Raw genomic sequence first — 16,587 nt, 5'->3', positions numbered from 1 at the left:
CAGCCCGCCCCACCCAGGCAGCGGACCCGACCCCCCGACCAACGGAGCCCCCCACCGCCCCCGCCAGGCACCGGAAGCCCCGACCCCCACCCCAAACCACGGCAGAAGGGCAAGGAGCAGCGACGACCAAGCCCTCCACCCCCTAAGTCATGGAGTCAACCACAGGAGACCAGAGAGACTGAATTCTTTCAAAGTTACTTGAGCTTTGGGCTGACATTTTTTCCAAGCTGATATGATCAAACAGCAGATTTCTGTGTTGACTTATGTTTATATTTTTCTTGTTTTTCCAATTTATTAAAATAGTTTTTTTGGCAATACAAAGAGTTATGAAAATGATAGATGCTAATCCTTCTTCTATATCGATGGCACTCATGTCACCAAGCACACAAAGTGACGGTGAGGCAGTGATTGAAACCTTAAGCCAGACTGATAAATCGGCACATACCTGCTGCCAGAGAGCCTGGACAGGAGTGCAGAACCACAGTGCGTGCATGTAGCTGTCGGGTAGATTATTATCACAGTGCTCGCAAATGTCTGAGTTACTGAGACCCATCTTGAACATCCTCTGTCCAGTGTAGTAAATTCTGTGAAGAGTTTTGAGATGGATTAGCTGCAGATTTGGACTTTTTGTCAGTTTAAAGGTGTTTAGACAAAGTTCTGACCAAAAGCTTTCATCTGTGCTGATGCTCAAATCTGCATCCCATTTTTTGTTGGAAGGGCAATATTGTTATCTAAATTACATAAAAGTTTGTATATTTTGGAGAGAGTTCTATTCATTGAAAAATTAATCAGAGTGGTAACTACATCTGGTAGCTTTAAATCGTCGTCTTTAATTTTATACTTTTTAGTAATACTTGATTAAAGTTGCTGATATTCCAAGAAGTTATTTATTCCATGTTTGTCTTGAAGTTCCTGGGGGGTTATGAATCTTCTATCAATAATTACGTGCTCTAGTTGTTTTATGCCCCCTGCTTGCCAAGCTGGGAAGTGAATCATTTTTTTGTTAATAAGGATGTCCGGGTTGTTCCAGATGGGTGTCATTTTGCACGGTTGAATTGATGATTTTGATATTTTGAGAAATTCCCACCAGGCTGTTAAGGTGGCATTTATATTAATGCTTTTGAAACAATCCTGTTTTTTAACTGTTTGGCTAATAAATGGTAGCTGTGACAGGTTGATCTTTCCACATAACACCTGTTCCAAGTCTAACCATGAGTTGGTTTCTGGATTATTTTTTAACCATTTTAAGATATATTGTAATCTACTTGCAAGAAAGTATTTGTGGAAATTAGGTAGTTCTAATCCTCCACAGCTTTTTGCAGATTTTAAAGTTTTTAGACTAATTCTTGCAGGTTTGTTGTTCCATAGAAAGCTGAATATGGATGAGTCTAATGTTTTGAACCATTTTAATGGCGGTTGTGTGGGAATCATTGAGAAGAGATAATTAACTTTGGGTAAGATTTTCATTTTAACCGTGGCTACCTTGCCCATAAGGGACAGAGGCAGGTTGGTCCAGCGTGTTAGATCGTCCTGTATGCTTTTCAGTAATGGGGTGTGGTTTAGCTGCACCAGTTCTGATAGTTTGGGGGAAAAGTAGATACCCAGATATTTGATATTTCCTGTTTTAACTGGAATTGTGAGTCTTTGTTCCATATTCCTGTTGAGTGGTAATAAAACAGACTTATTCCAATTAATGGAATAGTCTGATATGGAGGAGAATTCATTTATGATCATTGCTGTTTCATTTACAGAATGTAAATTCCTTAAAAACAGTAATATGTCATCCGCATAAAGACTAATTTTATGATGGCTGTGTTTGGTTTTTATTCCTATAATGCTCTCATTCTGTCTTATTGCTGCAGCTAAAGGCTCAATGAATATAGCAAAAAGAGAAGGAGAGAGTGGGCAGCCCTGTCTGGTTCCTCTTCCAAGAAAAAACCTGTTTGAAGTCTGTTTATTAGTTCTAACTGATGCATTGGGGTTGTGATATAATATTTTGATCCAATTGATGAATGCTTCTCCAAAACCAAACTTATGGAGGGCAGCAATAAGGAACTTCCAATTAACTCTGTCAAAGGCTTTTTCAGCATCCAGCGATAGTACCGTCATTTCCTGGTTTTTAATGGTGGCAAAGTCTATTATATTAACTAGTCTACGGACATTATCATCCGAGTATCTGCCTTTGATGAATCCAGTCTGGTCGAAGTGAATTATGTGAGGAGTGATTTTTTCTATTCTCTGTCTCTGGCGTTCCTTTTTTGCTGTCACATTTTTTTCACCAAAGCATGAATCGTTGGCTTGAGCTAAATCAAAACAATATACAATACATTATGACGATATGATGTATCCCTTGCCAAGAAAATCCAAAAGCTTACTTTTGCAGATTCCTCTAAAAATGTCATAGACCTGTTTGTCAACCTAAAGCAACCAAAAAATACAATAGTTGCTATGGAGTTAAAACTATCAGAAAAGCCGGCATTTTGAAAAAAATATTTTTTTCTTTTTTTTATTCAGGGTAGCAGAGGAGACGAGAGGCTGGGTAAAATTGGGGCAATAGGGGGTGGCAAGGGTGACCACGAGCGTTAGGGCAGGTAGTGCTTGCGAGCCATAAAAAGCAGTTCATGGCTTTAATTATGATTTATGTTTAATATAAAATGATTTGTTTTAGATATTCCAAAACAAACTGGTGCAATTATTTTGTTTTCATACCAGTTTTTAGCTATTCTTAAAACTCTTCTAAAGATGCATTGGTACCTAGAATGCAGGTATCTAACAGTGAAAACGTAATTTTATTCAGTTTTGAACTGAAGATTTGACGCTATTAATGTCTTAACTTTTTTTTTTTGTATTTTAGATTTTTTAAACTTGTTTTTAATGTATGATGTCTATCATCCAGATGACTGAATAATCTACACGTTTCTTTTCTGCTGCTGCCACATTTGTAAAATATGGACTTACTTCTGGAAAAATCTGAGAAACTGACCTTTTTTAAAGCAGAAATTTTTTTTTAACATTAAAATGCTTCATTTTGTTATTCCTATAGGCAAACAAACACTTTCATATATGCATTTTGTTTCTTTTATGACTAAAAGACCTGATCTCTAGGAAAAACATTTTTTTAAAGGCTTTAAATTTGAAATAGCTTTTTTTTTTTTTCATTTTGTGAGGAAGGATTTGACAAATGTATCGAAATATTCTGGAAGAGATATTAATAAACACATTTTAGTGTTATTGCAAGAACTAATAGAATGTATTTGAACATTGGGGCCTTCAAAAAAAAGCTCAGCTTTGTCCTTCTGGAAAATATCCAGATAATGCTGTGTCATCATTTGTTGTTTTTTTCTTCTTCTGCACAATCCACATGGAGCAGGCAGGATGCACGCTGAAAAGAATCCTTCATCATTGGAACCTCAGCCCAACTGGTAGGCCGTCCATGCTTCCTGTATATGTCCCCAGAGATTTCAGTGCTCTAATTATTCACTGAAGCAGCAAAGACTATCGAATGAGTCTCTGCGTTGAGCCTAACCATGAGGGGGGGTACCCTGACAGGGTAACCTGGGTGACATGCAAATGGTAGCAGGGTGGGGGGAAGATGAGGAAAAAGGAAAAGCTAGATGTGAGGTGTGCAGTGGTGGGAGGAAGGCGGGGGAGTCTGGGTTCAGTGGTGAGTCAGGAAAGGTGGGGCGGCCCGAGTTCACAGCAGCCGAGGATTAGATTTCAGATGCATATGAATGACCCACTGCTGGCTTTGCTCTTGCTTTAGGGGGAAATTGCATGAGATATCCTTCAGCTGCAGTTTAGAATCGGGATGAATGTGTGACTTGATCCCAGGCTCTGAAGGTAAAGGCCCGGGGGGTTGGGGTGGGGGGGGGGTGGGGGTCATGAATGTCCCTTGTTCACATCGTGACAGCAGAGAGTGCTAAAAGAAGACTAATGGGAGACTTGGTGGCAGGAATCGTGCAGGAAAGCTGGGTCAATTTTAGTTTGTTGTTGGCCCAACTGCAGCAGGGAAATCTTAATATATTGGAAGCTCTCAGACGAGCAGCCAGACGCTCACAATCCCCGGCTCCCCAAAGGGGGGGAAGGGCAATGCTGTGGTCTTAAAGACCCACTCTGATGAAAATAGTGTTTTTAACATGTTCTTCTGGCATTTTTCCGATGAAAGAGTACATATATTACTCAATTTTTCACACTATAAGGTGCACTTAAAAAAACAGTGCGCCTTTATTATCTGGAGCGCCTTGTTTGTGTATTATTTCTGGCTGTGCTCAATGATGACGAAACTATTTTGATTGGGACGCTGTGCTTTGCCAAAATGTCAGTCTTTTTTTTTCTAACAAGGTTGGGCGTTATTTCAAACACGCTAACGCGACTAACGTGTAGCGGAGCCGGACTATTAATTACACGTCACCAAGAAGTTACGAATTGGCGTTATCATAGTAGCGGTCATTTAGTGGTATCCGTCTATAGATGTTTTTTTTCCCCATGTTCCAAACAAAATATTGTTTTACATACGTTAACCTGGCTAATGTGTAGTATTCATTTTACGTGTTTCTAAAAAGTTAAGACTTTAAGTAGTCACTGTAACGTTTAATTGTTATCGTAAATACGCTAAGGGTGTCGGACTGGTAATTCTACGTGTTGCTAACAAGTTAAAAGTTTGCGTTGTCATAGTAGCGGTCATTTTAGTGGTATCAGTCTATGTGGGTTTTTTTTTCCTGTGCTCCAGACAAAGTATTTATTCAAATACGCTAACGTGGCTAACGAGTGGTATTCATTTTACGTGTTACTAACAAGTTAACGTAGTCATGGTCACGTTTAATTGTTAGCATAAATTGTAGCGTGTCGGACTGGTAATTCTACGTGCTACTAACAAGTTAAAAGTTAGCGCTTCACAGTCATTTTAGTGGTCTATTTTTTTCCTCCGTTTTCCAAACAAAGTCAAGTGCTATTTTTAAATACGCTAACATGTAGTGTAGTGGTGATTGTTACTAACACAATCGTGAGTTAGCGTTGTCATAGTAACGTTTGTTTCTGTGGCATTTTTTCCGTCTATTAAACAAAGAAGTTGAATATTATTGTAAATACACTAACATGGCTAATGTATAACAGTTGTTTTCATGTCACTAACAAGGTTAGGCGTTGCAGGTATTGTGAATACGTTAACGTGGCTAACTGTGAAAGCACTTAATAAGTTCCAATCGCCTTAACCCTGACTCGTTTATCTTAATTATTGTATATTATTATTAGTTAGGGTTACATTACATGTAATAGATGTTAATCTGAAAATAAACCAATCATCTGATGGACCCTGTAGTGCGAAAATTCTAAATTAAGTTAAAATTCCTTTGAGTATTTGTTAAAATCGTTGAGAATCTGGAGCAGACATACGCTGGGCGGGCCACAAGCTCCCTGCTCCGCCCAATTCTGCGGAAATAGATCCATGTACGTCTTTGTTTTCTTTGTCTGAGTTGGCATTTGGCTGTTTGTTAGCTTGGGGTTGTGAGGGGCTGTAAGCTAGTGGGAGAGCGTGTAAACAGATTGCTCTCAGCAGATGAAAGGGGGCGAGGCTGTTTTATGCCAGCAGTCTCGCCAACAACTCAGAGGGGAATTTCTGATGAACTACTACTCTACAGAAACCTGAAAACCGGCACAGGTTTTTTACAATTTGGGCTAAAAATGTCCTATTCATATTTAAAAACACCACTGAAAACGCTTTGAGCTGGCAGTGCTATCATCGCCTGGCTACACACACAAAAAAGAAAATAGTCCAATCAAACAGCTCAGTCACTCCTAGTAAAGTATTTCCTGACACTTTGTAAGATCTCACTGGGATAAGGTCACTTCTTTTTTTCTTTTTTTGTTTTGTTCTGTTGCAGCCAGCCCGCTGGAGGTCACTCATCACTCATGCACATTTTCTGCTCAGAGGACAGGAGCTCAGCCTGCACACCTGCTTCTCCTTTCTTTTCAACAAATTGGTTTTATTTTTTGGTTTGTTTTGTCGATTCGGTGAACATTTAGGGACTTTGAGAAACAAATGGGGCCTCCTTTTTTTTTTCTGTCTTGCAGAAGAAGAAAAAGAAATGCCACATCACTGGGGCTGGGTGTAATTTAAACCAACTTGTCATGGCATGCAGCTCTGTTTAGAGTGCAATCATACAAGCTGGTTTGCTTGATTGCAGTCACTTCAGGATTTACATTACCGTGTTTGGAATTAAATGTGACTGCTGGAAATTCAAACTGCAGCTTTGCATCAGCTTGCAAGCCTTTTCAGCTGAGGTTTCCAGCAAAAGAACCCCTCTCGGTCCGTTGTTTTACATCTAGTTACGATGCAGAGAAAACAAGGGAAAGGGTTTTTTTCATGACCTTTTTGGTTGGATATTTGCTAGTTTGCCTTATGGGGCATCAGTTGAGGAAAACTTTGCTTGGTTTAATAATAATAATAATAATAATGGATTTTATTTATAATGCACTTTTCATTAAATGAAACCTCAAAGTGCTACAAGATATGAATGAAAATTTTAATTTCAGAAAAGGAAAAGTGCACATTTTACCACGAAACTAGCTTAAAACTATAACTATAAAAGTAGCACTTAACAAGCAAAAAATAAAAACTTTTAGCAATCATAGGCTTTTTTAAAGACATATGTCTTTAAAAGGGCTTTAAAAGAGTCCAGGGCCTGTGATGTTCTGAGATGAACAGGAAGGGAGTTCCAAAGCCTCGGTGCAGCAGAACAAAATGCTCTGTCTCCCATCGTGCGCAGCCTGGTGGGGGGGGGCCTGAAGAGGGAAGCTGTGTGATGAACGGAGGGTACGGGGATGTTTCTGGGGATTGAGGAGATCCTGGAGGTACGGTGGTGCCTGACCGGCCAGGCATTTGTAGGTGACGATGAGAAGTTTGAATTCAATCCGGGATGAAACAGGAAGCCAGTGCAGCGATTTCAGGATGGGGGTGATGTGCTCATATTTCCTGACTCCTTTTAGGATTCTGGCTGCACTGTTTTGAATGTACTGAAGTTTTTTTTTTAATATTTTTGTTGGGAATGCCAGAAAAGAGGGAGTTGCAGTAGTCCAGCCTTGAGGAGATAAAGGCATGGACAAGTGTTTCTGCATGGGTAAGGGATAGAAGGGGTCGGAGTTTGGAGATGTTTTGTAGGTGGTGGAATGAGGTCTTGTATTGATCCTTTATGTGGTTGTTAAAGTTTAGCTTAGGGTCGAACTGTACTCCTAGGTTTTCTACTCAAAGACATCTCTGATCATCTTTTGATCTATTTTTAAAGCGCCCCCAGTGGTCTTTTTATTATGATTTGGCCATTTTTAGCCAAAGTTAATAAAAAAAAGGAAAAACTTCTTTTCTAGGACATAGTTTCTGCAGAGCGACATTAGTTCATTACAAATTCATCGGCTCTGTGGGCGGGGACATTGGTGCTGAGCAACACTGCACCCACTTCCTGTTGATTGAGAGCTCTCTGTCTACATGCTCTCCCACCAGCTTACAATCCCTCCAGATGCCAGTTCAGACGAGGAAAACGAAGAATCTAGCAGATGCATCAGAAGGGGGTGGAGCTAGGAGCTTATGCTCCGCCCACCCATTTCCTATGTCACAAATACACTCTTTTTCAAAAGGCGTCTACTCCTGATTGACTATTTGAATAAAAGATACTCAAAAATGCAATTTTAAGCTAAATTTTCTTTAAATGTGTCCCAAGTTTTCAGAAAAATGATAAAAACCCGATTTTTCACGGGAGTGGGTCTCTAAATTGCTCACAACCTGCTAGGTCTAAACACTCCACAGAATCCGGTTGTCTTTGCTAAATAACTGGGAAAAAAACGCAATGAAGTTGTGAATAGGAAATTAGGCAGCGGCGAACCCGGCGGGTTGCACACTCCCTTTCCATTTAGTCTTTTGTATCCGTGGCTCCCTCCGCTGTAGCCCGGGTTAAACTCTCCTTTACTTTTCCCATTATAATTCTTATTTATTCATTTGTGGGTTTTTTTTTTTTTTACCTCTCCCCTTCTTTCACTTGTGCTACAAACACCACGAGGGAATTAGGAGGGCATTTGCCAAGCCTCCCAAAAAGCAAAAGGGTTGTAAAAAAAAAAAAGGCGCTGCAGATGGGCCCGATGCCGTCGCCTCCTGCTCGTGCGGAGAGAAAAAGGGGTGTTGAGAAATAATAATAATAATAATAATAATAATAATAATAAACTTTATTTATATAGCACTTTTCGAAATCCAGATTACAAAGTGCTGTACAATTAATGAAAGGATGGCTCTCAAAAAAAGGAGGAGAAGCCTCCAGGTCAAAACAGGAGCAGGGGACGCAGGGACTGGACCACCTCTCAGTCGGGTGACCTTTAGGGACGAATTCCTTCAAACCATTAAGAACGGCGACTTAGAAGGTTATTGAATCTTAGGTTTGATGGCTGGTGATGAACACACGGCTTTTCTCATCTGAATTCATAAGGTACTGAATGATATTTATTCTTTTTTCTAAAGCTGCCTTCCAAGAACTGACAGCATCCTCCAGGTCTCAGCATCAGGACCGAACCAGAGGATGTGAAGCGCCTCCTTCCCACCAAGCAGGTTCAACCTGAGTTGTTGTTGTTATGCTGCCGGCAGCTTGCAGGGTGTGTATCCCAAATCCCACAGCGATATTAGGCAGCCTCCCACTGGGAGAGGAGAAGCACATGTGGATCAGGCGATGACACAACACAGGATCTCACTGCGCAGCGGCGTCAGCTAAGCAGTGATGTAATGCATTCGAGCACGCCGGGCGAGCCGATGTGGGGGAAAAAAAAAAAAAAAAGAAATCATAACGGGCCTTATTATGACTGGATTTAACAGTGACTGGTCACCCCTTCCTCGGTCAAAAATTCACATGACAAGCAACTGGAAAGTCCATTTTTGGGCCTCGGCAGCATTTATAGCTATTGAACTTGGGAAATTTGAACCAGCATCCTTCCAGATTTGCATTTATCCATTTCTTTCTGCAACAATGGGGTCACTATTTCATTTGCACCAATATTTCTGCGTGGAGATTATCCTGGCGATGGTAAAAGTCAGATGAAGTAATAGCCAGATAAATGTTTTATTATAGATTTGCAAACTGACTTAAAGAGGGAGGAGGGGTTCTACTACCTGGCAACCTTTGCTGGTTGATGTATTTTATTTTATTTTTTTGTCCTTAATAAGCCTTGGAGGAGGCGGAGTCTGCATCTGCTGTGCTCCTGGGGGAGGAAGACGAGGCTGAACGCTGTGAAGACGCAATCACTGTGAAGGATTGGCTGTGCGGCTAATTGCATTTTGAATGACATCATGCATGGCTGAGATGTGTTTTATTAATGCGGCTCCTGACAAAGTGCAGGAATATCGATGACTCCAACTGGACATTAAAAAACATTATATGAACTTAAATGTCTTCTCCTCTTTTATATCTGCGTTGTTTATTTGTTTTTTGTTTTATTCAATTGTGAATCTTTTATATATTTTTTAAAATTTTATTTTTTATCTGAAATACTTGAAAATAGTTAATGTTATTTACAATAACGTCAGTTTATTGTAATTTCAATTTTTTGTATCATTTGCCATTCTAATAAGTAATATTCCCTTGCTTGTTTCAATAAAGTTTTATTCTATTCTATTTTGGTAGCCATTTATTCATTGAACCCATTCTCACGAAAATATAAAGTTTTTTATGACACTTTCGAATTTTAGTTTCTATTTTTTTTAAATATGTTTTCAGAATAAAAGCCTTTCTCCCCCCACCCTTCTCTGCTCAGTCAAGCCTGTCTGTGAGGCAGTTTTCTGAATGAAAGCCAGACAGACTCCCCCGCATGCTGAGAGGAGCAGCTCCTGTTTCCAGCTCCGTTACCAAGGAGACGGAGAAGCCCACCAATCACAACGTTGAGCGCCGGCAAGCGGGCGATTCAATTTCTTAAAGCTACAGCGTCCTCACCACTCCTTTTTTTTCTAGAACCTTTTGGTAAAGAAAGAAAATAAACAAGCGAAGCATCTCCACATTTAGCTCAAAACTCCTTTTTCCTTTTCCTCCTTTTTATTAACACATGTTGAGCCCACCCATTAAAGAGTATCCACCTACATACAAAATAGGCATCATTCTGTCATCACATCCTCAAATGCAGGAAAGAACACATTTCTCTACAGATATTCACAAACTGAAAGGACAGTCAATGGTGGTAGGTACTTTTTTTCCTCTTTTTTTATTAAAAAGATGAGTCAAAGACAGATTCACACTTGGAATGTGAAGTAACTACTGCCTAGAACTTCCAACGAAACAAAAACAAAAAGTCCGGGCATATAATTAGGTCAAACTCCAAAACCGCTTCTTTATCAAACTGACTTCATATGGTTTAAGACCCACATAAAAATAAACTTTTTTTTTCCTTAAGTGCAAGAAATAAAAAATACAGGTTTGTGGTAAATGTCTTAAAAAAAGAAGGCAGTCTTCAGTTTCAAAATAAAAGTTTCATTTTATGAAACAGGAACTATGGAATGTTCTTTTTTTTTTCTTCTATATTTTTTGCTAAACCATCAGACCACCACAGAATCAGACTATGCCCCCCTCTTTGCTTCAGCTGGATTAATTATTACTAAAAGGTTTTTTTTTGTTCCCACATTTAAATCTATCAGTTCCAGCTGATTTTTGTTGTTGTCTGTTTTCCTCGCCCTGGACAGGCTTCAGCATCACAACAGGATGTTGACAGTGCACAAGTCTGTTTTTTTTTCTTTTTCCCCCATCACTTGCTACAAATGTTGATGGTCTGTATCTCAAGAGTATATATTGCACAAAAAATGAGAGAGAAAATAAAACAAATAATAAAAAAATTAGGGATGGGGGGAGAAACAGTATGTGCCATTAAAAAATACCAAAAAAATAAAAAAAGAAATCCAGTTTCACACCTGCGATTGGGACCCATCCACATATCACGAGTATGATATACATAAACTCCTAACTTTACTATATTACATTACATATACAATCTTGAAACTAGTTCCAGCTCTGAGGTATGTGTTCCCCCATGATGCCATTGTATTGTCTACAAATACTCAACAAATCTGTTCTACAACTGTACAAAAAACCTAGTTTAAAATCACAAGGCATTTTTGATGCAAGTCTTAACTTAACTTAATCCTTAAAACCAGGACTCCCTTGCATGCTCCAAAAGAAAAAAACCAAAACAAATCAAAAACCAAACGATAAAGGGAAGAAGTGCCTGAAACTCACTGAAAGCACAGTAAGAACATTCCCTTTTTTTTTTGGACTGTACAAAAATATGCCTGAAAATATCTTACTTTTCTTTTAAAAAGATGAGGTCTGTTATGTATCAAAATGTATCCTCTGCGTTTGCCTCCTCCTTCCTGTTCGGCAGAGGCTGCTTCATTATTTTTTTTTCCCCAAAAAACCAGGAGGTAAAACGGAATCAGGTAGAAAAAAATTATAAAAAAACTGAAACATTTTTTTTTAGAAATTACATTAGAACAGGTTCACAGATTTGCTTATGAGACAGTCCACGGTCCGTGTTCGGCTCCCTGCAGTTTGGATGTTTGTTTGTTTTCTGAGATGCATAGAAGTTTGTGTCTTTTTCCCCATTCTTGTGGTCCTTCTAAGCTGGAGTTGTTAAAACAAAAACAGACCTATGAGCGGAAGGGGAAAAAAATCCATCAAACCCTGTCATGCTGCCCGATTAAACACGAAAATGTCACTTATTTGTCTTTTTTTAAATTTGGAATTCAGAAGCATCTCATTCCTCAAAGCTCACCTTCTTCTTCCAGGACTCTCCAATAATAATAATAGAAAAAAGGGCCCAAAAACGCCTGCAGGAGGCTGGGCTCCGTTCAAATCTCCCTTACTTAAAGAACAGTTTTACACGTTTCTTGAGGGTTTTTTTTTCTCTCTTCAGTATGTGAAGACCAGGTCTGAAAAGTTCGCCTCCAGCCAGTCCCCTGCGATCATCTCACTGAGTTCCGGCGTGCAGTAGTCTGGGAATTCAAAGTGGGAGCCCAGGCTGCCCTCACTGAAAGAGTCCAGGTCCTTATCCACCAGAGACAGGGACAGGTTTCCGGAGTTCCCCAGCTCTGATCCCGGCGCGCTGGGGGCGAAATTCAAACTAAAGTCAAACAATAAATCGTCTGCGTCCTCTCCAGAGGAGGAAGAGGAGCTGCTGCTGCTGCTGCTGGAGGAGGAGGAGGAGGATGTGGAGACCGACCGGGAGGATGCTGGTGAGACGGAGGCGGCCGCGCTCTGCTTGCTCTTGATGTTGTAGAAGAGTCTGTTGTGGCTCCGCACCTCCTCGTACATGCTCGCGCCCTCGGACTCCGCGGAGGAGCTCAAAGTTGGGCTCGCGGGAACTTTGGCTACATTGTAGGGCCGCAGGCGCTCCTCCTCCGCGCGCTTAATCCCCATCCGGTAGTCCTCCTCGTAGTCGTCGTCGTCCTCATCGTCCGTCAGCTCACTTTTGACAGTTTTTGCAACTTTAAAGACGCAGTCGTCCCCGTAGCTGTGCGCAGACTTGGAGCCGCTCTTCTTCATCTTAGAGCACTTCTTGCTGGGAGTCTTCGCCAGCTTTGCGCACTTCTCCGGAGACGGCGCCGAGGACTTGGACGCGTCCAGCTTTGGTTTTTTCTTGGGTCTGTATTTGTAGTCGGGGTAGTCGGCCATGTGCTTGAGCCGGAGCCGCTCCGCCTCCCGGATGAACGGGATCTTCTCGCTGTCCTTCAGCATCTTCCACCGCTTCCCCAGGCGCTTGGAGATCTCCGCGTTGTGCATGTCCGGCGACTGCTCCATGATCTTCCTCCGCTCGATCTTGGACCAGACCATGAAGGCGTTCATGGGTCTCTTGATGTGCCCGGTGGCCGTTTTGCACCAGTCCGGGTTGATCGCCACGGGACTGCACGCCATAAATTCACTCTCCTCCGTGTCCGTCGCCTCCCTGGACATGCTTCCATCCGTCTCGCTGTTGTCCATGTGCTGCACCATCCTCCCCCCCGGTTTTTTCTTCTTCCTTTGACTCCCCCCCCCAAAAAAAATCGCGCTCCAGCTCCTCACCGCCAAGACGGCTCAGCTCTCTGCGTGCGTAATTTTGCGCGCCACGTTCTCCGCGTCTCAAGCTCTGCACTCTTTTTCCAGAGTTACAAACTGCCTTCTTAACTAGTTATCAGCTTTTTCATGTCCCCTGCGTCACACTAATCCACCCAATCACGTCCCGCACTCCGCCCAGCAAACTCCAATCCAAGACTCCCCCCGTTTAACCCTTTTCTCTCCCACCCCCCACCCCCCCCCCCCCCCCGTTCTGCTTCTTTCCCGAACGCGCATTGGCGTGGAAGGTGGGGATTTGTGGTGCGCAGCGTCTGGAGCAGCACAAGCATATTAAACATGCACTTTGCGCTCCCGGGAGCACTTTTTTTTTTGGTTTTTGTTTATTTGTTTGTGCCTCCAGAAATGTTTTTGTTTATTCTTTGAAATGCTGTTTGGCTACAGGTTTTCTAATTGTTCCAAGGTTTTTTTGTTTTTTTTTTTCATCCCCTTCCCCCTCCTCCCTTAGGTTGTATACTGAAGGTGGCGCTTGGACACTGTTGCAGGCGCCTGAGCGCATCCGTGCGTCTGCATGTCTGCGGCCAGATTTAATGTCATTTCTTTTTTACATTCTAATTAAGTCTTAACCCTTTTATGTGACAATTTTCTTTAGTAAAACATAAAAATGTGATTTAAAAATTTTTTTTTAGCCTCAAAGGGTGTTTTTATGTCATATTTTCTTAGTTTCAGTGAGCAGACAGGTCTGAATGAAGGAAGTAGGTCAGTAGCACACTTCCAGTTTCCAGTGACAACACACCTGCAGCATCCCACAGACACGCACAGATGGGTGATTTATGTCTGCTAATTGTGGGGATGCTTAAACTCCGAGAGGCCCAAAAGTAAAGCTGTAATTTTTTTCTGTGCAATTTGAGCAAATGTTGGTGCAGCAATGTGGGTCTTTCAGATGGAAATGTTTTTTTGAATGTTTTTTTTTTTTTTTTGCCTGTGCAGCCACTGCACTGAGCTCTGCTGGCAGGGGGAGAGATGGAAGGCACCCTGCTGAGTCTGCTGTGTCAAGAGGCAGCTGGAGCATCTAGCTGGCGTCTCTCTTGCAGCCCCCCCTCTTCATCCATGCTCCTCCTCCTCTTCCCCCAATGGATCTGGGAGGTAGCCAACAGTGTTGTTGGAGGCTGGGGCGATAAGGCGTCCTGCCTCTGTTTTTTTCTCCCCCCCATCCCATCTCTCGCACTGCTTCGTCCCCTAGAGGGCAATCACTTACCCTTTTGAAACCCCTTCCCCCCACCAAGCCACTGTATTCTCCCCCAGCTGGGGGCTTAAGAAGTGTCTCAACTGATACAGAGCGAATCAGAAAGCACAGCGACAGGACGGCGAGGAGGGTAGAGGGAAATAAAAATGGGGGGCCACATTTGGAGGAAGGGACTTGAGGAGATGGAGGCTGGGGACAGATGGAGGAAGGGGGGGGGGGGGGGCTTTTCCCCACCACCCCTCCTCCCTTGAAACAGCCCTCAGACACTCTCACACAGAGAGAGGGCTGAAATGCTTTATCATGACTGCCCCGTGCTGATTAAGCTTTATCAGATATGTGTGTCAGAGCAGAGATCTGAGGTTTGACACATGCAAATGCAACATTGTGTGGCGTTTTTCTCAGCCGTTTGATCTGATTGAATCCAGATTTTTGATTTTTTTTTGTAATAGAATCACAATTTAAACTTTTTATTTTCTTACATTTCACCACTTATTTTTGGATATTTACCATGATTTGACTTTCCTTGTTGCCAAAAATGATTGTTTGTCCCTGATAACTGCAACTAAAATCCTAATCCTCCCCGTTTATAAATAGATGGGCAGCAGATGATGTTGCTCAAGCTGATCCGAAGCTGGGTTTTAAGGGTTTGGCTGGATGTGATGTCATCAAACGGCGGTCGTTTCTAAAAATAGCACCCAAAAAAAAGGCGGGATCAGCAAAGTCTGTCAGTAGGTGGAAGTGGAAGAAGGATCCAGAGCTCTATGCTCACATGTCAATCATAAGGTCACGCCCCAGTTTAAGGTTTATCCTTACAAAATAAAAGAATCAGAAAGTTCAAGAAAAAGATAAGAAATCTATTTCAATAAGTGAAATTCACATTTGAGTGAATTGATTTTATTGATTTTATTCAAAAATAATCCTAAACTGAAAAAATGATATGATTTTAATTCTGCATCAGGGTGACGGCCGCAGTGTGGCCCCTTGACTCCTTCCGGCCAGCTCCAACCCCCGATATGACCGTTTCATAAAGACGGGCTGTTTAAATGATGAGCATCAGGGGTGGATGTTCGGCTCATTAGCATGGCTCATCGTTGGCTCTGAATGAGGTGGCGGCGAGTCATTTCACAGAGGGTCCCATCGCCAAGGCAGCCTTCACACGTAATGCGACCCCTCCCCCAACACCTTTGCTTCCAGTCATTGACTGTATATGAGTACTGGACTGAGTGGCACACACACAACCAGCGTTCCAAACGGGAAGTACCCACTGGTTCCAAGAAGCCAAAATTCTATGGACATCTATAGAGAAATAAACATCTCAGTCATTCTATTTGTCAGAACAACTATTCATGCTCTGCAACCTTTTATTTATTTATTTTTTAATATACTTGCTTATCCTATTTATCAAAAAAATATTTTCTGTAGTCATTCAAGTTGTAAACTAACCAATGTCATGGACTTGATGACTCAGACTGACTCTGACCAATCGCTGCTTACTGACAAATTTTGGTTCCAACATCTCGATGTCCGTTTCAAGAATAATTTGTTTTACTTCATTTCGTAGGAGCCGAAATTAAGACATTTTCCATGGATTACGTGGCACTTACTTGATCCAGGTGTCATATACAGTCATACCTTCCATCTCGCCCCTTTTTTGTCATGGGATACTGTTTGTTTGATTCTAGAACTTTTACTTTAAGGCAACTTTAAAGCTACGCTGACAATGCGCGTTGAACTTCCACTTCCAATAAAAAGTCTATGTAAAAAATTGTAAATGCACGTTACCGGTTTCAAAACTCTTTCGTTCTGCGCAAGTTTCTACAATCCTTTTCAGGCTCTACATACGCAAAATACGCGGCCACTGAGCGCACATTATAAGTAACACCAGGTCAGACTTTGACATCTCGCTCCAACTGTAGCTGGTGATGATGCGCTAGTATCAGGTAGCGACAGTCCAGTGTGAACAACACATTCTAGACGCCCATTCTTGGCCGTGGTTCACATGCCTGCTTGAAGGTTAATTTAGCTACACCTGTGGACATGACGTGTTCTCCACCACATGTCCCTAAACGGAGAGGTTTATTATTCCTCAGTTGGTTATTCTGCCTGCAAGCTAGAAGATGTTTTTAATCGAAGCAATGGAGAGTTGAATTAAGTGGTGGCTTTTCTTTTTTTCTTTTTTTTTTGTCTACAAAATAAGGGTTTCGGGAGAAACAATTCCCTTTGCATTGCTTATCTAGAAGCCCCCCAAGGCAGCTGCTGCTCTCACAAAGGCCCAGTCAAGCATTA

General features: G+C 41.7%; 1 protein-coding gene across 1 annotated transcript; it reads right to left on the bottom strand.

Annotated features, from left to right (window-relative positions):
* Positions 1–10,020: 10,020 nt before the first annotated feature.
* sox11 (SRY-box 11) lies at positions 10,021–13,153 on the bottom strand. Its single transcript, XM_011490563.3, has one exon. It carries the CDS (start codon positions 12,996–12,998, stop codon positions 11,919–11,921), a length of 1,080 nt encoding a protein of 359 aa, XP_011488865.2. The 5' UTR covers positions 12,999–13,153; the 3' UTR covers positions 10,021–11,918.
* Positions 13,154–16,587: the final 3,434 nt, after the last annotated feature.

The sequence above is a fragment of the Oryzias latipes genome, chromosome 22, assembly GCF_002234675.1.
Source record: "Oryzias latipes chromosome 22, ASM223467v1".
Taxonomy (NCBI): domain Eukaryota; kingdom Metazoa; phylum Chordata; class Actinopteri; order Beloniformes; family Adrianichthyidae; genus Oryzias; species Oryzias latipes.
This window is presented reverse-complemented; position numbering and strand designations above follow the sequence as displayed.

Excerpts from the sequence above, each read along its gene's own strand:
- sox11 (XM_011490563.3), bottom strand. The coding sequence starts at position 12,998 with ATGGTGCAGCACATGGACAACAGCGAGACGGATGGAAGCATGTCCAGG.